This window comes from Scardinius erythrophthalmus, assembly GCF_964197995.2.
Source record: "Scardinius erythrophthalmus genome assembly, chromosome: 14".
Classification (NCBI taxonomy): domain Eukaryota; kingdom Metazoa; phylum Chordata; class Actinopteri; order Cypriniformes; family Leuciscidae; genus Scardinius; species Scardinius erythrophthalmus.
The window spans coordinates 33,769,653-33,793,191 of record NC_138234.1 but is presented as its reverse complement, the minus strand read 5'-3'; the positions used below and the strand labels follow the sequence as shown (position 1 = coordinate 33,793,191).

The window sequence follows — 23,539 nt, the reverse complement described above, 5'->3', positions numbered from 1 at the left end:
TAGCCTGATTTTAGCCTCTGATATTGAACACTCTGTTTGAAGGGGCGTGTCTACTGTGAGACTTCAGTGTAAACGCCCACTGCTGTGATTGGCTGCCGTGAGACTTCAGTGTAAACGCCCACTGCTGTGACTGGCTGACATGAAATATCTAGCATTACATGTGGAACTCTCTCGAAAACTTTTACTATTACAGCTATTATACGGTTTTACTATTACAGCTATCGGGATTAACGAATCGTGAGAAGTTTTTTAAGTATTTAGATCTATTCCCATCACATAAAAGGTTGCACTGATGAGCATTGAGCAGATGACACCCTTTTGATCGCGTGAATGAAGATCTTATCATTGCAACGCAGTTTCTGCACTCTCACTAATGATTTCACCAATGCAAACATGAGGTAAGTACAGTAAGATATGGGCCAGCATGAAACTGGGTCATCTGACTCTTGAAACTCTCATAAACAATCAGTATGGGGAACCATTCACATTTAACCGATTTACGTACAGTAGTTATTTTTCATTAAGACGGCATTCAGGAATGGACTTATGAGTCTTTAATCCATAAGAAACAGACAGCATTGCATGTCAAAATATATTGCTGTAATATTTTGTAAGATGATGATAATAATATAATATGAACATTAACAGTTTCGGCATTCACACAGTAATATCATACAGAGAGGTATTCAGACCAATTGATATTAAAAACTGAATGTGATGATTTAAATAAATATCACAAAAATAATCCCTCTACAAAATATTCGGTCCACAGCACATCTTCTGTGTCTTCAGTAATGATACACACCAAATGCAGCGGCCACACAGAACAAGCTGTCCTATTAGACAAAGAAAGATGAACTAAGTCACATTTTAATGCAAAGTCAGTCAAATTAATTCCTCACTTACGTTCATATATATATCTTGAGCACAGCTGTCAGTGTCTGCATCCCAGAGGCAGCGTGCAGCCATCCTATCAAAACATATTTGGTGAAAAAGATTGACCTTATGCTACAAACACTCGAATTGTATCTCAAAAAAAAAAGAAATACTAATAATAATCTGAATTCTATATACTATAATAATTATTATTTTTGAATATGTAACTGACAACACTGCACTTTTTCCGTCGATGGTAATGGGTGATCTTAGTATGAAAACATCTGGGATAAGGCCTTATTGAAAAGTTCTTGACAAGTTAGACCTGCAAATACATTCAGATGCCCTGCGATATTGGTTTCATAACATGAGACCACAGTGAGTCAGATTATACCTTACTCGATGTGGGTGTCCTAGAAAGATCAGTATCCTCAGTAGAAACCTCATCTAAGTGGCAAACAACCCAAAGGTCACAGCTAAACATCTGAGGATAAGTCTTGCATGTGATAATGTGTGTGGTTGTGGGTCTATACCGTATGAATAACGCAGAACGAGTGCTTGGGTTTGCTAAAGACCATGCTGTTTTCACAATTCGTTCGTTTTCCTAAGAAGTATTACACTTACTTGACTCCCTCTCCACGCTGCTCTCCAATAACCACCTGCACGATGAGCTTGTATTTGTCAAAGCCCACATCTGAAAAGAGCACAAATATCATCACTCTATGCTTATAATATACTCTATACTCAAAGTATTTCTAGCCAAAAACATACTTTAACATACAAATACAACATACAAATCTTCTGCAACTGCCAGAGTTTCATCAGAGGTAAAATCTGATGGCAACGGCCATTAATCGGCTGTTGGTGAACATGTCAAACTAGCAATCAGACTTTAGACCATACCAGAGGAATCTTTTAGGCTAATCGTGGCTAAAATCGTAAAGCGTGAACCCGGCTTTAATCAGAGTAGACGGCATATTTAATTTTCCACAAATGAAAGCAAGGCTATTTTTCAGGATAGAAGCACTGTTCGTGCGCTCAATATTTTTAATGTTGCTGTCATTAAGCTAGCTCAATATTGGCATCTCTTTTTTTTTACAAAAAAATAACAAATTCTGGTGCCAGTAAAACAGGTATTGTGAAAATTGAAATAGTACAATTGTGACCCTGGACCACAAAACCAGTCTTATGTGTTATTTATTTTATTTTATTGTTACTTTTTGAACGTATGCGGAAACTTCCCAGTTAACACAGAACGTTCCCGTTTGGTTATTTTTGGGGGTCTACTACGCTAAATAACTTTAAATAACTTGAACGTTAGCGAAAACGTTCATAGAACATATTAGTGTTAAACGTACAGTATGGGATTTTTTCTCCACTAGGGGTCGCCAACCTCTTTACAATAACAAAGGCGTAGTTTGATGACGCAACACATGCTAAGAATTATGGATCTTGTCGTCAACGTCAAGCCGGCCGATCTAATAATGCTTATGGTTGACTGAATACATCGATGCTTTTATCATGACTGTGATATGAAGCAGTTCGGGATTGCTAAGAGACAGCTCTCAGCTCCAAACGCGACGCGAGTCCCGCGGATATAAAAGGAATATGGATATTTCATTCTACCGAACTACCCGCAGAATTACTACTCACAGGTCAGTTTATTAGACAAATTAAACTTGTGAGGTAACGCAGCGCTGTTTCATTGGTCTAACATTACACTAGCACACTAAACTGCATTTGAATGTGTTGAAAAGTATGATCAACATTAGAATAACATACAGATCATATTCTAACATTTTATCATTGTTGAACTAACGTTATATAACATTGATTAGTTATATGTAAATGTGCTCACCTGTTTAATAAAGTACATGTAGAAGCGGTCGAAGTCTCGGACGTGGCGCTCTCGTTTATATACTGTCTATGGGAGCTCTCGGCATCTCGAAAACACCGCGCTGATATTGATTCTCGTTTTAGTTCTCCTTTTTTATCCAAAGTCTGCTTGCCATGGTCCATAATGTTCGAACAAAACAACAACAGCGTGCAAATAGACATTGCGAACTCCACAGATGTCTGCGTCTGTCGCTTTGGTTAATCAGAGGGCTCTGCTCATAGCTCTGGTTACCATGGCAGCACGAGCTGAAACCAGGGACAACGCGGATATGACGCCATTGACTGCGACATAACGGAAATAAAGACACGGTCCATGTCTTCGAATTAAAATATAAATTTCTCTGGATTTAGAAGTTAATTGGAACTGTCGGGATATGTAAATACACAACTTTAAAAAATATATAACATAGATATAGTGATTTTTTATATTTTTAAAGCAAAAAAAAAAAACATATTGTGCCTTTAACTGGGAAGTGGGTATAACGTTAGGCCTATACAGATTAATTTAATTCGCCAAAAAAAATATGACATCAACCCGTTTTTAAACACAATAAACGGCCTTTTATCCTGTTATAAAACAATTCCGTACCTGAGTAAAGTACATTTTCGCCCTAAATATCACTAAAGTTACTCTAGTATTAAATCCCTGTCAGCAAGAAACCGATCAGTATCGACGCCTCTTACCTTTCAGTTTGTTTTTAATCGAGTCTGCTAAAGATCTTGATAAAGTGGGAGCCTCGTCAGGATTAAACTGCACTCCATACAGCTGTTCCCTGAGGATTTCTCTGATGCACTCTTTTGCCACCCCTGCCTTGAACCTACGACAGGAAAAACGAACGAAAAAGGTATTTGGATCAAGTTTAGCAAGTTAATACTCCATAAATGCATTTTAGAGCGGTGCGTGTCCTGTTATAATTAATGTTAAGCTTAGCTAGCTGCCATTTTAACCGGCTATGTTTAGTTTTAAGCGTTGTAAATGAACAGCAGTTCATCTTACTTGTCTTTATAATTCGGTCTAATGAGATACGTGTTCGCTCCGGCATCCATGAATGAAAGACTTCGATCTACACCGTGTAAGTTACATACGTTTGGTGTGCAACCGTACTTTCGCTTTACTGCTTTTACTGTCGTTGTCATAACAACTCGGTTTCATCCGGGGAACGGTCTAACGTCATGACGTCACGCACATGAACGGGTGCGTTCGGTCTAAACCTTAACCGTGCTCAGCGTGTTCGACAGAGGCATACATTCGCGTTGTATTGAGTACGATTTCTGGAATAATCCTAAATTAATTCATATTGAGTGTGGAAGACATAATACATAAAAAAAAAAAGTTTTCCATCAACTTTAGGTTTGGGTTGTTTAAATATGCCTAAGTTTTAAAATGTAATTAATGCAGTCTATATAAGCTAAGTCTGTAAGTTTTGCATGACACACACACACTTCCTCTGTGGGATTGTGAAACTCAGGGTGGTCTCTCGGTGGTCTTGTGGTGAGACTGTGTGAACACATGAGAGATGAAATATTTTGACAAAACTGAAGGATCCAAAATCACATCACAAATATGTAACAGGCCACATTTAAACTGTGAAAACTGTTAATTTCTTTAGATTTTAGAATCTCTAGCCTCATGCTATTGGTTTATAGAGAACTGAAAGTGAACAAAAGGCAGAGGAAAAAAAGGCTGAATGCGATGACAGTTCCTGTCTGTACCTCCCACTGAAAGACTGAGGTTTTCTTATAAACAGAATGTTAGTGCAAAGCATAAATCAGCAGAAACGGGAAGGCGTTTGCATCTCCGCTGGCTGTCCATATGCTCTCCTCCATCTGCAGCATGAAGTGTGACCTCGAGAAGAAACTCTTACTTTTATCATTCATGTTGTACTTGATTCTTAACGGTGAGTAAAAGAGGTCACGATCATTGTTTTTGGTTTTGTTTTTCCTGTCTGTTGAGTTCAGCTTCAGCTTTGCAAACGTGTTTCTTACACTAAGGCACTATATAAAACCAAAGAAATTTGAACATTTTTGTACACTCAAGTTGGTGAAAACACTGTAAATCTATTCATTTAATTTCAGAAATATCATATCTATAAATATATATGAATAACTAACATGAATGGGAAGATTTGCATTAAATAACTTTAACAAAGGTTAATAAATGCTGTAAAAAAATTGTTATTCATGTAAGTTAATGCATGCCAGTTAATGCAATATATAGGCCTATATATATGATATTTATGCAATTAAATTAATAGAATTTCACATTATACACCTGTTTAAGTGTTCAAATAATGTACTTTTTTAATTACACATAAATATATTTTTATTGAAAGGTTTTGTAGTATTGTACAAAAACAAGAGAGAGACAACTGAAGTACCGAAAAATTTCCTTTGACTCATGGAAAATGTGAGAAACCAGAGATCTGCAAAACAACCTTTTGAAGAGTTTCAGACCTTTATCACACCGTCATGTTGATAATGAGATAACTCTGAGTAGCTTTATTTATCACGAAAAAAAGAAACATCATGACACCGACTGTTTTTACTATGATTAAGGGAGTTTGGGTTCACTGAAGTTGTCAGATTTGTCATTTAAGTTAATATTTGTCAGTTTACACACAAAAGTTAAGGTGACAATTTAAAGGTCTCATGCATTTATTAACCTTTGTTAATGTTAGTTAATTCAAATCTTCCCATTCACGTTAGTACACAGCGTATTAACTACACTGTTAAAAAGTGAACAGTTGGATCAACTTAAAAAAAATTACTTTTCTCAACTTAAATTATCACGTTTTATCGTGAAAAATGTGATAATTTAAGTTGAGAAAACTTAATTTCTTTAGGTGTTACCAATTGAAGTAATTTTTTAAGTTGATCCAACTGTTCACTTTTTACAGTGAATGTTAACTGATACAACTTTTGATCTTAAAAATGTATTAGGAAATGTTGAGATTAAGATTAATGAATGCTATTAAAGTAGGGATGCTTGATTATGGCAAAAATTATAATCACGATTAGTTCGGTCAATATTGAAAACGCGATTATTTTCACATGATTTTTGGTGCACGATATGAGAAATTGTAAATATCAGTGAAATTTCAGTTATCGGTACTTCATCAAAAACTATTACAGGCTAACTGAGCGTAAAAGGTCCTCAAAACCGAAGACAGGTCAACAGTCAGCAATACAGTAAGAACAAAGAAACTAATTACAAACAAAACAAATGTAACTGAACAAAAATACATTGAAGTGTTTTATTTTGTTCAGGAAGATGTACTAACAGTGGTATTCAGATCAAATATAAAATAGCACTGCATTTTCTTACTGTATAGCCTAGTCAAATATTGATTACGACTTATTAAAGCTACTTAATTTATTTAGTCAAGATTGGTGAATGATTTTCCTTTGTCTTCTGTTGTTTGATTATCAGCAGGTTTATTAGGCCGCTGTCACTTTAAGACCGAATGCACGGATGCAATATACTGTTACACAAAAGACACTTAAGGCAAAACCGACTGTGTTTACGAGAATACTTGCCAAAATGGCACTTTGACTTTTTGTGTGTACGCTATTTGACCGCTGAGCTCTCGTCTCAGTGCGCACACAGAAGGCCGCCTGTTTTTAATAACACGGTTTAATATCAAGGTTTAGCAACAGTAGACTGAATTTTACAACACTCACTTATTTGGCTGATTTAGATGTTTGAAAAGTTCAGGCTTTTAGGTAGGAATGAAAGAGCACCCCCAGACAGCAACATAGTGTCGGCCCAGATCCGGCCCACATCTGGGCTGTGTGGAATCCATGAGAACCAGATGTGGGCCGGATCTGGGCCGGCACTATGTTGCTGTCTGGGAAAAGAAAGGAATGTGCGCAGGACGGAATACGGCAGCAGAACACAAATAATTGTTTTACCTTTATTATTTTCATAATCATTGAAAGCTACTGAAATTGAAAATTCGATTATGATTAATTGCACAGCCCTATGTTGAAGTATTTGTCATTGTTAGATCATGATAATTAATGAATGCAACCTTATTATAAAGTTTTACCAAAATTTAAATCTTGGCTCCAAAAAAAAAAAAGTTTATTGATGATTGGGGTAAGTTGCCCCAATGAGAACCTGCCATTAAACAGTTAAATCTTTTAAAGTGACAGTGTGATTTTTTTATTTCAGTGGAATCAACGCATGAAGTCAATGGTACGTCGGGAGAAAACATCACAGTTAAATTCACTTTTCAAGATTCATTTGTCAACAATATTCCCAATCTGTACAAAAATGAGGAAAAGAAAGGAAGTTGCAAACAAACGTCCTCTTTTTGCTCAGAAAGATTTGTACTCAGTGATGTGGAAAACAGTACTGTCACACTACACATCACAAATCTCACTCTGGAAGATAAAGGACTGTATCATCTTGTGGTACTTCCTGATGGTAAAACCTCTCTTATAGAGAGCAACAAAATCTATATTAAAGTCAAATTATGGAATAAAACAACAGGTGGGTTTTCTCTTAAAATCTCAATTTTGAGTTGTTTTTGTTCAGTGAAATACTCATAAAACATGATGTGCTGTTCCTATTTGGTCTGCATTTTTAGATCATTGTAATGCAAGTTTTTACTAATAATAACTAGCCGTTTATAAAGATGCGCTTTTTCTTTCAGAAAATATACTCACACCTCCGTGTGAAGATGTAGTGACAAATCCTCCTAAACCGGAGACATCGGAACAAAAATCATTCATAATTTTCTTCTCTACATCAGTCATTATATGTATATGTCTCTTTGTGGGCATATTGTTCTGGTTCTACAGGACCTATCCAAGAAAACCAGGTAATGCATGCTAGTATCATTATTTGATACAAATTGATTTCTTTTATTATTCTATAAAACAGCTGCTTTAAGAGTTGGATAGAGTGATTTTAACAATTAAATGTTTGTAAGATTTCAAAGTTGGAACATCAGACTAATAATGTTTTAAATGCATTGTGCCATCTCATGCTAAATTCATAACTTCTGGTGTGCACTTTAAAAGATTGGTGTCTGTTTTAGAAAAAATATTACAATATTAAGAAAAATATTTAATATTACACAATATTTCTATTTCAAATAAATGCTGTTCTTTTGAACTTTCTATTTATCAAAGAATCTAGAAAACATGATCAGAAATGTTTCTTAAGCATCAAATCTTCATATTAGATTGATTTCTGAAGGATCATGCGATGCTGAAGACCGGAGCGATTCAGCTCTGATCACAGGAATAAATTACATTTTACAATATATTCAGACAGAAATCAGTTATTTTAAAATAAAATAATTATTTCACAATATTACTATTTTTACTGTATTTTTACTGTTTTTGATCAAATAAATGCAGCCTTGGTGAAACTTCTTTCTAAAACATTTTAGAAAATCTTATGGACCCAGACTTTTGAATGGTATGTTGGGACATAATTGTGCCCTCAGCTAATAAAAGCATTGATGATAGCAGGGTTGAGGTTTTACAGATCGACATTTACAAGTCTTGTGCTCAAGGTCGTTAAACTAAATGCTTTTTAAATGTTTTATTTGCTTTAAAAACCACAGTAACAGGGTTGACATTTTACAATCATCCATAACTGTCAAATATACAGTAACTTATCCAGGAAGAGTTCACCGCTGTGTTTTTATTTATTTATGGAATAGTTCATTACTTTAAGAGGGAAAATAAATATAGTAACAGATCAATTTAACACTTGGGAACACAGCTTCAAGTACTTAAAAAAAAATCAACTAAAATCTAAAATAGAGAAAAAATAAGACAAATTAAAAGGAAATAAAAAAAGAATGCAAAAATTAAATTAAAATAAGTAGATTTGCAGATTTACTATATTAGCGAGAGATTTATAACACTGGGCTGGGGAAATGCTAAAACATTCTCATCCTATGACAAAGAAACGGTCATAAAAGTCATTCAGCTTTTTTATGTTTAGGAAATGCTCTGTATTGACATTTGCTAAAGTTGAGATCAGCTATTAATTAAGTGATTTTATACAAGTGGACATTTTGTAGCCCATTATAAGATCATGCAGTTAGGTAGTTTGCTTGTGGAAAACTGATTAGCATATCAGTGCTAACTGTATGCTAATTGTAAATGCATGGCTTCTCAGACGCAGAAAACCCAGCAGTTCAGAACAACAGAACAACACAACAGGTACGATCATGACCTCTTTATTTCTCTAAGCTGCTCAATAACATTTGGACACTAATTCCATTTCAGCTCTGTTTTCGTCACTTTTGGTGTTTTATGGCTTGGGCTTGTTTGCAGGAGCAGTGTGGGAGATCCGGTGCTGTGGTCGTCAGCTGTGTGGAGTATGGAGAGTTAGACTTTCAAAATAGACCTGAAAGAGATGACAGAGTAAAACCTGCCGAGGCGACATCAAAGGCCCAGGACGGAGTGGAATATGCTGCCATCATTTTCCCTCAGCAAAAACAGACTGGTGGGCGGATAAGAAATAAACAGCAAGTACTTGCCATTAAGTGATAGTCAGAGTAAAATCATAATCATATCACGCAATGTCCACTAAAGTTAGTCTATTTTAACATTTGCTCACGTGAACCTAATATATACTATTTGGGAGAAAATCATGAACAGTTTAGGACTGTTATGATTTTTGATAATAATTGTGATCACAAACTGCCACATCCTCTCATGGTAACTAGTTCAAACTCATACTGTAAATGCGCCACAGAGTTTAACACTGAGTCATAGTGAGGTGCTAACCACAGAAGCCCCCATGAAGAAACCTGAGGTACTTGAATATATTTGTTTTGTATTATGCTACACAAGCTCACTGGAAAAAAACGTGCCTGTGGTGACATTTCTGCAAAATGATATTATGTAGCTTCTTGCACATTTTGTCACACTTTCAAGGTGAACTGTCTATTGAGTGGCACTGAAACCGTTCAGTTTTATCTGAAACAGAACATGAATCTGGCAATGTTTTATAACGTTGGTTGTTGTACATATCGCGGCAGTTTTTAAATAATATATCCAGTGAGTGGCGCTTAAGCTTAATGTGCTATCCTGTTTGAAAATAATGTACTACCTACACTAAATCCTATACCTTAGACCTTACCGATAATGTTAGCATGAGAAAAAAGTGCATTTGCTGAAGCAACCATGCCATTTTAGCTTGTGTTCAGCAAATGTAACAAAGTCCAGCTAGTAACAGCTGTGCGGGTCATTTTCACTCCCCTGACCTCAAGAGTCACACTTGCGACTGACGTTACAGACTGCGGTCTTTAGCGTCCTTGTTAGTGCGCCCACCTCCAATGCCAGAAACGACGGTTCAAATCCCGCTTGAAGCTGTGCGAGTAGAAACAGAGGGGTTACATTGGTGCCCTGATCCAGATGGGAGTGAGGTTTAGGGGGTGAGTGTAACTGAGGCCAGCTAGCAAGAGCTGTGTGAGTAAACCAACGGTTACATTGGTGCCTTGACCCAGATGGGAGTGAGGTTTAGGGGGTGAGTGTAACTGAGGCCAGCTAGCAAGAGCTGTGTGAGTAAACCAACGGTTACATTGGTGCCTTGACCCAGATGGGAGTGAGGTTTAGGGGATGAGTGTAACTGAGGCCAGCTAGCAAGAGCTGTGTGAGTAAACCAGCGGTTACATTGGTGCCCTGACCCAGATGGGAGTGAGGTTTAGGGGGGTGAGTGTAACTGAGGCCAGCTAGCAAGAGCTGTGTGAGTAAACCAGGGGTTACATTGGTGCCGTGACCCGGATGGGAGTGAGGTTTAGGGGGGTGAGTGTAACTGAGGCCAGCTAGTAAAAGCTGTGCGAGTAAACCAGCCGTGCCGTGACCCGGATGGGAGTGAGGTTTAGCTGGGTGAGTGTAACCGAGGCCAGCTAGCAAGAGCTGTGTGAGTAAACCAGGGGTTACATTGGTGCCGTGACCCAGATGGGAGTGAGGTTTAGGGGGGTGAGTGTAACTGAGGCCAACTAGTAAGAGCTGTGTGAGTAAACTAGGGGTTACATTGGTGCCGTGACCCGGATGGGAGTGAGGTTTAGTTGGGTGAGCGTAACTGAGGCCAGCTAGCAAGAGCTGTGTGAGTAAAGGGCAATTCCACGCAAAACTGTCACATCCATAACGCCAACACAATGCCATGGTATTTAGTTGGCGTTATGGATGTGACAGTTTTGCGCGGAATTGCCCTAAACCAGCGGTTATATTGGTGTCGTGACCCGGATGGGAGTGAGGTTTAGTTGGGTGAGTGTAACGGAGTTCAGCTAGTAAAGATCTGTGCTAGTAAACCTCACTCCCCTGGCCTCAAGAAGTGCACTGGCGACAGACACTAGAGACTGCGATTTAGCATCCTTGTTAGGGCCTACCTCCCATGCCAGAAACACCGGTTCAAATCCAATTCAGAGCTGTGCGTTTAGAACAGGAAGGGTTACACTCGCTTCTACAAGTCTTTGAGCTTTTTTGTCGTGAGTTTCACGGGACTTGTACCCGTGCGCTTAGCATCAGCGCTTAGCTTACCTGTACTAGTTCCTGTCCCCAGTGAGCTGTGCAAGTTTACTCCCAGCTAACAGGGAACATTCTTAGCTTTCTGCCAAATGCTATTCCAGTAACTTTAATAGAACGTTTGCTCAAAGTTATCTGGTCTTTAATAATGTTCTCCAAATGTCAGCACAAAAACAAATATTTATACATAGTTTGTTTACTGATTTTTTTTTAGTTGGATGTTCGCCTAACATTTATTTTTTAAATGTTACTACTTGTTTTAGAATGTTCATGTTTATCTCAGAATGTTCACATTCAAAACTAACGTTCCCATAATGTTTGCAAAATTATAAAATGAAATGTCACTTTAAAGTTCGCATAACCAAGGAAAAATGGTTTTAAAACACTTTAAAATGTTTTGGGCATTCAAAAATAATGTTTTCATAACTTAATGGGCACATTAGCAAAAATAACATATTTTTGTTAGCTGGGCTACATCAGAAAAGCCATATGGAGCTGGTTATGTGATGCAAACATCAAAATATATTTGTTCATATGTATCAGACACTATGGCGAAATAGTTTTGAAGTAATAACATACAAAGTATTATTAGTAGAATTATTAAAATATGAATCAATAATCTGTCCCATAATCATTATTTGTGTCAACTGGAATAAAAGTTGTCTGTTTGAGTTTGTGGTGTTTTACTGCCACTAGTGTTCATTTCAGCTGGAAACTGCAGTGAATTGTCTGTATTGGTACGGTTTTAAAGTTTTGCAAAAATGTAAGTAGAGGCACGTTTTTACAAGGAGGCTATGTTGCAACCACAAGCATATTATTGCTCATACTTGCACGGTATGTGGTAAACACAGGCATGATAACTCAAACTGTGGGGCTTATGAAGAGAGGTTTATGTGCTGTTACATTTAATATAATAAGACTTACGATTTGATTTGATAAAACTGGCCAAAAAATCCCCAGGGCTTGACCTGAGTCATATCAAGACTCAGAAATCATAGTGACTTGAGAGTGTGGTGCCAAGTTTTGCATTGACAAACATCACTCACATTTTCATCAGAAAAAGTGAAAATTAGTTATGGTTTTGTTTTACTCCTGCTGTTATTTCCCTATGCGCTACTAAAATGCTTCTGTATATCCTAACACTATTCATGTTAAAAATATAAGTGACTGTATTTAGTGTACTGTTATGTAAATTTTACATGCTGATTATTGCACTGTTTGTACTGTAAATATTGTACTTGAATGATTTCTGTACTACATATGAATGTATAGCCACAAAGTATTCTCATAAGATTTGTAAAAATGCTGAAGTTGTTCAAAATATAGACAGTCATATTTACAGTCTGTCATTTCTGAATCCTGATTTAAGAACAAAAGAAAAAATGCAACTGCTTTTTACACACGGTCCTGAGCAAGAGCATTTGCTTTTGTTTACTTCTGTCGGAAGGTTCACATAAGCATGGCCACGGAGATAACATCAGATGTGGCTGTGTGTGTTGGCAGTTGTGAGTAGGAGTGTTGATGGAGTCATAAACTGCGTTTTTAACCGAGAGCTGGAGAAAAAGAAGACTCGTTTCTCTCTGAAATTTCTGCGAACAGCCAAACCTACCATTTCAAACCACAAAACATGCAAACACCTTGAGAAGTATGACTCTAACCTGCGTGTCGAACAGTTTCCAGCACCCACACAGGGCTTGTCCTGAATATCTAATGAGAAGCGGCCTATTAAAAAACTGTGGGCCAATGCAAGTTTCACTTACTTTAAGTTTACAGTGAAATGTTTTCCTTTTAATCATCAAGATAACCACAGTAGTGCTGGTTAAGCATTTATCATAGCCTATATGAGGAAGCCCTGTATCTAATTTTCCATTGATTGTGCTCATTGAGTCATTCAGGTAGGTCTTTTTTTTTACCTTTTATAGAGTCATATACTGGGTGCTACTCATTTCTTATGTGTGCATATTCATTTCCTTTCCTCGCTTCTTAGCTCCATCCCCTTAGGATGCAAGAGAAACCTGTGTATCCAATTATAAAATTGACCGTTATTCCGTCTGTGGTGTAGATTATTGAAATTTCTTTCTTTCTCTGGAATGTAATTGTTACTTTTCTGAAATGAGTCAGCCTCAATGACGTACGTGGCTGACAAATATGACCTCCGGAGCCTAAGGACGCAGCCTTAGAAACGAGATCAAAGTCCCTTAAAGCAGTGGTTCTCAACCTTTTTTACTCCAAGGCCCCCTCCTTCTCCAGATAAATGCTCAAAGGCCCCCCTAAATGCTGATATACTATCCTTCTGCTGCAATGAGAAAAGTTTGTTTTTCAACCTTTTTATTAAAGGGGTGGTTGATTATGATTTCACTTTTCTAACTTTAGTTAGTGTGTAATGTTGCTGTTTGAGCATAAACAACATCTGCAAAGTTACGGCGCTCAAAGTTCAAAGCAAAGGGAGATATTTTATTTTAAAGAAATTGCCAAGGACTACAACAAACGGCTGGTAGGGACTACACGACATTCCCGCCCCGGAACACGATTTATAGATTATCAAGACAGATAAATTCATAAATTCATCAACTAACCATCAGTGGTGGACAGTAACAAAGTAAATGTAATCCGTTACTGTACTTAAGTTGTTTTTTTGCGTATCTGTACTTTACTTGAGTATTTAAATTTTGGAAGACTTTTACTTTAACTCCACTACATTTCAAAGTCAAATATCTTACTTTTTACTCTACTACATTTTCAAAGTCAGTCGTTCCTTTTTATTTATGAGTGGATAAAAACTTATCTGGTCAAACGAGCCACCAATCACAGTAGCCTACAACGTGCGTGTTTTGTTTTGAACTTGCCTTGGCGCTATCTACTAAGCGTGAACCAGAGAAGTTAAATATGAGAGGTTGCGACACACTAGGCTTGTTCAACTTGAACCGGAGCTGCACAGACCGATCAGTTTATGATATCAAAGTATAGAGCGAAATCGCGATCTACTCTAATCTATCTCGCTGTATTTTAATGTCATTCACCGAATGGTCTGTGTGTGCAGCGCCGGTTCAAGTCGAACAAGCCCACTGATCTCGCTGCCTTGCGGTCAAGTGATTCGTGTAGCTCTCAATAGTTCCAAACAAATCGCGTTGCCAATGATGATTTTAAGCGGGGCAGAGAGCAGCAGCTATTATTGCAGCAATTATCTGTAAATATTGACGCATAATGATGAACATTGCTTATTACGTTGACACTAAAATTACTTGCATATAATAGCTTTTCTTTCTTTCTGGGGAGTAGGATATATATATATATATATATATATATATATATATATATATATATATATATATATATATATATATATATATATATATATATATATATATATATATATATATATATAAATTAATGACTAAAGACTGAGTTAAGCAAGAGTCTTGTGACAAAAATTATAATAGGACATTATAGCCATAAAAAAATCAAAGTACTTGGATACTTAAGTACATTTGAAGGCAAATACTTTTGTGCTTTTACTCAAGTGGATGTTTAAAGGCAGCACTTCTACTTACTTGAGTAATATTTTACCTTGAGTATCTTTACTTTAACTTAAGTACATGGTATGTGTACTTCGTCCACCACTGCTAACCATTCAGAAATGTTGTCTACATGTTGTCACTTCTTGAGTCTCTCTATCTTTGTCTGACTCCGGTTTGAACATAAAAGGCTAAAAGCTTTTGGAATTTTAAGTGCATGTGTGTGTGAGGTACCGCCCCTAAACCTACCCTTCACTCGGGTTGAGACAAATCAATTAGAATTAGCCACTTCGTAAAATACGTACAAATTGGCTATTGAGATATCGTTGTATATTGCCGACACTTTGCTAGTCCACTGTTTTTTCACTGCGATGGCTTCATCCTATTACGATGCGGATCCACTTGTCCGTGCGACACTTCTGTCACGCCGCACTCCACTATATTCCTATGGGTGACGTCAAGCGACTTTGACGCGTCCGCAAAGCATTCCGGGAAGGCGGCGCTTCATTTGGAAAAATGCTGTGCGTCAAAAAGCTGGCCGATGCCCATCTTTATGCAAATGAATTCCGTTGAACGCGACGTGACTATCCAATAGAAGTAGAGCATGGAGACGGGGGAAGTCTCTTGTTAAATACGCAACATTTTCCGCTCGGTCAAAACCACGCCCATAGCGGTAAACTAAGGAACGCCCATCAACATACAAATGTGGGGAGATGTCGTGACACCACGCAACAGTCGTGTCGCAAAAGGAGATCAGTACCGTTACTGTCACTGACTGAAGAATTTGTTAGAGCTTGAGTCTGTTGTTTGAAATACAAATTTGTCCATTATATTTGAGGCGAAACTCCTGACTGAGAGCTTTGTGGTGCACATTGTATTTTCAGGTTTCAGCCGGAAATTTTGTATTAATTAATCATTTATTTTGTATTTTAGCATGTTATTTCTTAATCCAATACATTAATAATAAAGTTAATGAATTATAGGAATATATTTAAATTAATTTTAAGTTATCTCGCTGGCAGATCACTAGTGGTCATTTGTTTATGTTGATGTGAATGTGCCCCTCAAGTTGCCTAAAAATGTTCAAGTCTGCACTAATCATTTAACACCAGACTGATTTGTGAACGAAGGTCAATATAAAGCAGGTTTAGCTAAAAAGTTGTTACTCAAGGATGGAGCCGTACCAACTGTTCATGATCCAGCTTCACACCCTGAAGACGTATCACACTTTATATTTTGTAAATTGAAAATCGCCTTTACAAATGTGCAATTTTCCACAGTTGATGTGGCTAAAGTTTCCAATAATGTCTGTGATAATATTCAAAGAGACAAGACTTATGTCGTCATACATTTTAAACCCGAAAAAGCTTGTCTGTATAATTCATAACCACACATTTATTATGAACTATGCAGTAAGGCGATTGTCTTTTTAAATACTGTGTATGTTTTCTGTTTAGATAAGAGACTAAAAATGTAATGTTTTTTGCACAGACTAGCACAGCGACACATCAGTAGCATGAGGGATGTTGGTTGCCAGTATTTACACTATTTACGTTCTCAGTCATATTTCTTCTCCTGATTTGTTATTGCCACTGTAGGATCAGTGAGCGGTAAAGACCACGCCCTCTTTTGGAAAGGGGGCGAGGAGCAGCAGCTCATTTGCATTTAAAGAGACACACAAAACAGCATGTTTTGCTCACACCCACATAGGACAAGCTATAATAAATTATCTGTGGAGTATTTTGAGCTGAAATTTCACAGACACATTCTGGGGACACCAGAGACTTATATTACATCTTGTGAAAATTGCCATAATAGGTCCCATTTAAGACAAGTCATTTCACTCAGTAGCCATCTGTGAACCGCCTCTCGGGCAGCTACCGTATTTCAGTCATGCAAGGACAACTCCAGTCTCTTTGAATAGGGAAACTGTTGTGTTAGGGCGGCTATTGATCGATAGTTTATGCTGAAGTTAGACAGGTCAGACAGACAGACATGATGACATACACTTTTATTTCCTGAAAACATCCTACTCCCCACTAGGAGGCGGTATTTAACCATATAACTCCTTTATGAGATTTATGCTTTACATAACATCATATATATATATATATATATATATATATATATATATATATATATATATATATATATATATATATATATATATATAATTTTCTTTTCCCCACAACACTTTCTATACACATTACATCTGCAAAAAAAAAAAAAAAAAAAAAAAAAAAAAACATTTAAACCTCTTTATTTTCCTCTAATAACTAAGTTTATTAGGCTTATTCTGCCCCATAGCAAAGCACAATGATGATTGAGAGATATATGCCAGTGCAAGTTGCTTTCAGTTAAAACAGCTCAACAACATTTTTCAGCAAAGTTGTGTTCATATTGATAATCTAGAGTCCTTAGAAATGTATTAAATATGATACAGTAGTCTTTATAGGGTTAAGAGGAAAACACTTAAGTTTCACTTTTTTCTCACTCAGTATTCTCCTCATATTCATTACAGAGGTCAGAAAAGTAATACAAATGTTAGAAGAATGTCTGTGTTATATTTTCACTAGAAAACAACATAAGAAATGCAATTTTGGCCCGCAAAATCCTGGAGGGACTGAGTAGTAATTACAAATTCTACAAGAGTGAGCGCTTTTCACAAGTCGGAATCTTGTAACTACGGTAATCATGGCATGAACGCACCTTAGATCCTGAGATGGAACACGACTTAAATGCTGTATTGACAGGAAATATATAATCAAAATAATCACAGCTTCCCAGATCTTTCTTATGATTGTAGTGATTGTCAGGGATGGATTACTGACCGGGCCTATGGGGCCAGTACCCAGGGGCCCTTGACTACCAGAAGCCCGGGGGGCCCTGGGGTTTAAGGCCATGCAATCCAGTTTGGCTCAGAAAACCCATTAACAATGAAAACTAAGGTAGAGCACATTGAATTTAGCATTTAAGGTTATGATGATGATATCAGCTGTTAATCAAAGTTTCCAGCAAGAGATTTCGGCCAGTCCTGTTCTCTCTATAAGTTAAAGGGATAGTTCACTTTGAAATTAAATTTTGGTATGTTTTAGCTTACCTCAAAGGCATCCAAGATGTACAGTAGGTGTCTTTTTTTCCGCAGTAGTTTCAATTTTGATATTTTTAGGTCAAACCGTTCTTGTCTGACAGTCATATAATGCAGGTCTATGGTCACTGTCTCAAAGAGCATGCACAGAGTCCAAATTAAAACAATTCCCCATCGTCCAAATTAAACAATTCCCTTGTTTAAAAATTGCATCACAAGTGTATTGTTATTCTCAAATCATTTGCTGACCAAACAGAATTTCATTAAGTTTAGTAACAACATGTAACAATGTTTACAACAATTAATTTGGATAAATATCAGGTACCGTATATAGCTACATGTTAATTTTTCTAGCTATATGCTGTGGTCATGGCTTTTCCGAGGTAAATGTTACGCTACGTGACATATTGTTCATAGTTGTTTTATTGACCTATTTTCGTGGTTGAAGCACTGATTGAGTGATTACATGAGACGTGATACATTTCAGCAAGTTACTGTATCTTCCAACATAGTTCATTCGAATTTATTTACTAACTAAAGAAGAGCTTTGACCCGCCAAAACCCGCTGAGACTATGTTTCATATCAAAAGCAGGGGCATTTCTAGGTTTTAAAAACATCAGGGGCTGAGCCCGAAACGTCAGGGGCTGGGGTTATAAGATAACATGATTCGGTATGCAGGGGGCAGACTGGTTAAAAAATTCAGCCCTGGCACTGCAGCCACACCAGCCCACTACCACACAAACACGCACATTGAAATGTGAGGTATTAGGGGGGTTCTACAATTTGGATTTCTCGGACCTGCATATGTGCATTTTAGGTGTTTGAAGGCCAAAAAAATTGGATAACAATAGCTTTAAAAGCATGTCAGTGGGCAGTAGCATAAATTATTTGTCAAGCAGATAACAGATTCGTAACCATGAGAATGAGGATAAATGTTGTAATGAATGATCCACAGTACAAAATGGAAATGCAGAATGTTTCTGCTTATTGTTGACCATACACAATCACATATTCCAAACAGGAATGGCCTTAAATGAGAAATCTTTCAAGGATTATTTTGCATAGATGTTAACACCAGTGCAATCTTTTTGTGTCCAGAGGCAAATGAGCAATTTATATATTAACATTAAAGATTGGTTGCTGAAACCAACTCCGTGGGCTGGTGTAGCTACAGTGCCAGGGCTGAGTTAATCATGTTATCTTATAACCCCAGCCCCTGATGTTTTTAAAACCTAGAAACGCCCCTGCATATAGCCTGAAAACAGGGCCTTTGGAGATAACTGGCCCCAGGGCCTTTACAAGTCATAATCCGTCCCTGGTGATTGTAAATATTATTTGTATATTGACACTACTGTATATCTTTTACTGTTGTCAGGCATCTGATTTCCAGATGACTTATACACAAATCCGCTGCGATCTCTATGGGTGCCGCCATCTTGCCTGCCGCCGCCATTACTGCGTGCCTGCGAAGTGATGGCGGTGTGACACTTGCCGGTGCCCTCTAATGACATTTCAATGAAAGCGGATCCTGGGGCTTAAATATTGTGATTGTCAAAACATTTTAGTAACTAAACTGAATTTTATTAGGTTTAGTGACAACATGTTGCAATGTTTATATTATATGGTACAATTTCTGGTAAGCTACGTTTTTAGGGGCCAAGCACCGAAGGTGCGGAGGCACCTATTGTATCTGTTCCCGTTCTTATTATTATTATTCTTCCGCCATGGGAGTCTATGGCAGCCCATAGAACCGATTGCGGGAAAGTTGTTTTGGTTTGACATTCTGATAAAGGACAGTCCCAACATTAAATACACCAATTTTGGTGTTTCTAAGTCATTCCCTCTAGCGCCACCACCTGTCCAAAATTTCACTTTTATTTTGCTAATAACTTTTGAACCGTAAGGCCAATCAGCGAAATCCTTTTTTCCTCTGATTACTGAGCTCATGACGATTCGATTTCACCCTATGACGTCATTTTCCGTCATTAAAATATGGAATTTTTCTAAAAACCTACTTTTTCGAACTCGTCCTAGACGGTTTGTCCGATTTGTACGAAAATTGAACCAGATCATCTTCAGGCAGTGCTGACCAAAAGTTGTGGAATTCAAATTGATTCGTCAAACCGTTTTCGATAAATGCTCGAACAAATTTTACGTAGAGCTTGCAAAAACAGTCGTAAGGCTGTATCTCCGCAACGGTTTATCGTATTTAGACCAAACTTGGTATATGTCATCACAAGCATGACTTGAGGCTGCATGCTGCGTTTCGGCGCAGCGCCACCTACTGGTCCGGAGATATGAAAAATGGCTATTTTTGCTTATAACTTCTGAACAGTTTGTCCAAAAATCATAAAATTGGTCTCGTTAGATTCAGGGCAACATGCCGAGTCGACTGATATCCAATTTTACCATATCGGCCATTTTGCCTGTCGGCCATTTTGAATTTTGTGCTAAAATGCTGTATTTTAAGAATGAATGAACGGATTGTTACGAAACTTGGTATGGGTCATCAGCACGATGTCCTGAAGGAGCGTGAGAAGTTTCGAAACAGCGCCACCTAGTGGTGAATTTTTTTTTCAAACGCTTATAACTTTGGGTGTGGTCGACTTATTTTCACGAGACTTATCTAATTAGTCTCCTGAAACCTTGCCGAGTCCTACGATACCAAACATGCTAGGTTTCGCCTAACGGTTTGTGTAGCGTTGTGATTTAGCGCTTAAAAAACATATGGCTATATCTTCGAAACCGATTGTCCGATCGAGACGAAACCACCGTCAGAAGTTTGGAAACATAGGTCGATAGTTAAACTCTAATGCCAAATGCGAAAATATTGATGTTTAGGGGTAGTAAAATTCAAACAAAGTCATGTGTCAGTCATTTTTTACGTGTTTTTTCATATAAATGTCTATAACTCTAAAGCGAATTGAGATATTTTCACCAAAACTGACACACATATGTATGGGCTCACTCTGACCACATCACATCAGTTTTGTAACTGTGCCACCTATTGGTCGAAAGTGATAATCCATTAAATCATATTTTTAATTACTGTTTCTATGATTTTTCAGCCATTTCGTCTAAAATCCTCCTTAAATGTCTTTAATTGCTCATTGTTGCAGTTGGTCTGACACTTTCAGACATGTTGGCATGTCTTGTCGTCTTATTCTGCTTGGCCCCGGTAATAACTGCTTGCAGCTATATATTTTTTTTTTATTATTGCTTGAAACTAATTTCAGGGTTTCAATTCAGTTCAATTCTTGTGATTTGATTTAATATGGACTAATTTGGATAAATATTAGGTACACAAGATGGGCGTTAATTTTTCTCAAGAAAAAAAAAACTCACCTAATGCTGTAAGTTAAACATACAGAGAGCCTTATCAGTATTATTTAAGGTTAAAAATAACTCAAATTAAATATAATGTGTTTTTTTTTATTATAATAACAACTTTATTTAATGATATGAGTAAAAATATAATAAATATGTAACACATATTTAGCAAAATACTCTCTATAGCTCTTTTTTTCTAGCCAACTAACGTGCTATAGCCTATATCATGGTCATCAAATGGCTTTCCTGAGGTAAATGTTATATGACATAATTGTTCTCCAGCTGTTTTATTGACCCCTTTCCACGGTTAAAAAAAACACTGATTGATCGATATGTATGATGAATATCGGTAAGTTGTACTGTTTCTTTTAACATTGTTCGTTCGTGTTTTTACTATTAAGTTGAGATGATCGGTTCACGTGCCGCTAGGGATCCGTCACGTCACATTTACAAACACCAAAACGGTATGTATTGTTTGAATTTCGTAATAAAATTGGCAGAATCTGAGAGCTGAGCTTTTTTTATATCATAACTAACCTGCTCTGTCTAGTCTGTCGGTCTCCATGTCCTCTTTGTCTCACGATTTTTCTGTGCGTTAAAAGATGTGTGGCGTGAGAGTGTGTGAAAAGTTGCGTGTGTCTCACGGTGAAAGCGTGAGAGTTGGCAGCTTACAGGTATTCAAGATTATTTTATTAATCATCTGGCATGCGAGCTTCAGAACCTAAACTACAGGCCATTGATTGAAGGTCAGAATTACATGAGCATGAGCTCCGGATGGATTGGCCAGATACTGCATACCTTCGCTGATGAGCTCATCACATTAAAAGGTGTTGTGAGGTTTTCACAGGCAGTGAACTCGTACCATAATGTGTCAGTAACAATACAGAGAGAAAACGGCAAAGTTCTCGAAGTAGTGTGTGACTGCATGGCCGGCCGAGGGAAGTGTTGTAGCCATACAACAGGGCGACTGTACAAAATTAAAGATGAATAGATAAAAATAACATTCCGTACAGCTACATCTGCTACAGCCGCCTATGGGACCAACACTCTACTTTAGCAGCAAGGCACGCAGTAATGGCGGCTCTGCTTTACTTCCGTGTTTCGCCGGATTTGTCTATAGTGTAATGCATTTCTCGTATTACTCAGAACTCTCTTTTCTCAAATAAAATCATTTCAACAGAAACTATTATTGCTTGTGTTCATTTATTTAGCAGACTTGCAGACTTACATTGAACAACCTCAGGGTTACAGGATTACTTTCGAGTTGACAAAACCAAACCAATCCAACCAGGCTTTGTTGCTGATCATCAACTTTCTCTGTCAACTCAGGCTTTGATCCTGAGTTTAGGAGTTTAGGTGTGACATCAGTAGCGAACAGCCAATCACGTGCTGAGAAATAGTGAAACTGAGATTCAATTATCTCTTCTGCAGAATATTACGAGATTGAAAAATATTACGAATTTAAACAAATTTACACAGCAAGAAGAAAATAGCTGTCTACGAAAGAGGACAACTAAAAGAAAAAGTCTTGCTATATCAGTGCAAGTAAAAATTGTGAAGTTGGTTTATACAGTTGATAAAGGTATTGAGAGAATTGAACTTTTAAGCTCACATAGTCATTCTATAGCTTTATCTATTGATTCTAAAGCATAATTATATTACCTTTTATACATTTATTCGTTTAAACTGTGCAGAATAATAATTGATATACTAAAATTGTACATGTGTGATCAATTAATAATTACATAAATATCTAAATCATACAAAATTATTATTTTAAATAAACGTTACTAAAAGCCAGACTATTCTGTCTTTAAAAATCATTTTTGACCTTTCATTTGGAGTAGAAACAGGTGAAGTGACTTTATCACATCAGACATGTGTCACTTTGCTCACAGCTTGTTGTTGTTTTGTTTTGTCTTTTTGCAATAATGACTAGCTGACTGTGCATTATTCATTTACATAATGAGATTTGAGACTTCTAGAATCTAATACTTGACAGATTTCACAAGTTTAAATGAGAAAATGCAAAAATTCACAGGGAAGAACAAACACACACCATGTGTAGGCGACCATGTTGTCCAGTAGGTGGAGCTAAAACATTAACAACTGTTTCTTTCTGTAACGTTCTTCAAACAGAAACTTACCTGTTCACATTAATCAGACAATTCATTTTCAACTATTTTTATGCTATTTCACAAAGAACTTGAAAAATCAAGTATCAAAGTGATAAAAGCTTTGACTACAGTCTGGTATCTGAAGTCATTTGATATGATGTTATTACTATAGTTGCATTTATCTATTATTTTAGGTTTAGGTTTTGCATTCTAATAC

The 23,539-nt window shown here is 37.0% G+C and overlaps 2 protein-coding genes across 3 annotated transcripts; one reads left to right on the top strand and one right to left on the bottom strand.

Annotated features, from left to right (window-relative positions):
• Window positions 1-539: 539 nt before the first annotated feature.
• dynlt2b (dynein light chain Tctex-type 2B) lies at window positions 540-3,917 on the bottom strand. Of its 2 annotated transcripts, none has more exons than XM_081384393.1 (5): window positions 3,770-3,917; window positions 3,457-3,590; window positions 1,501-1,570; window positions 907-970; window positions 540-836 (listed from the first exon to the last, which is right to left on the bottom strand). In XM_081384393.1, the coding sequence occupies exons 1-5, from the start codon at window positions 3,907-3,909 to the stop codon at window positions 789-791; spliced, it is 456 nt and encodes a 151-aa protein (XP_081240519.1). In that variant the 5' UTR covers window positions 3,910-3,917; the 3' UTR covers window positions 540-788. The 2 variants fall into 2 exon arrangements, with proteins under 2 accessions (XP_081240519.1, XP_081240518.1); XM_081384392.1 differs by having other exon boundaries at window positions 540-831.
• A 595-nt stretch (window positions 3,918-4,512) lies between these two features.
• On the top strand, window positions 4,513-12,615 carry LOC308701894 (uncharacterized protein). The gene is made up of 5 exons (XM_081384370.1): window positions 4,513-4,670; window positions 6,947-7,267; window positions 7,431-7,598; window positions 8,915-8,958; window positions 9,073-12,615. The coding sequence occupies exons 1-5, from the start codon at window positions 4,586-4,588 to the stop codon at window positions 9,286-9,288; spliced, it is 834 nt and encodes a 277-aa protein (XP_081240496.1). The 5' UTR covers window positions 4,513-4,585; the 3' UTR covers window positions 9,289-12,615.
• Window positions 12,616-23,539: the final 10,924 nt, after the last annotated feature.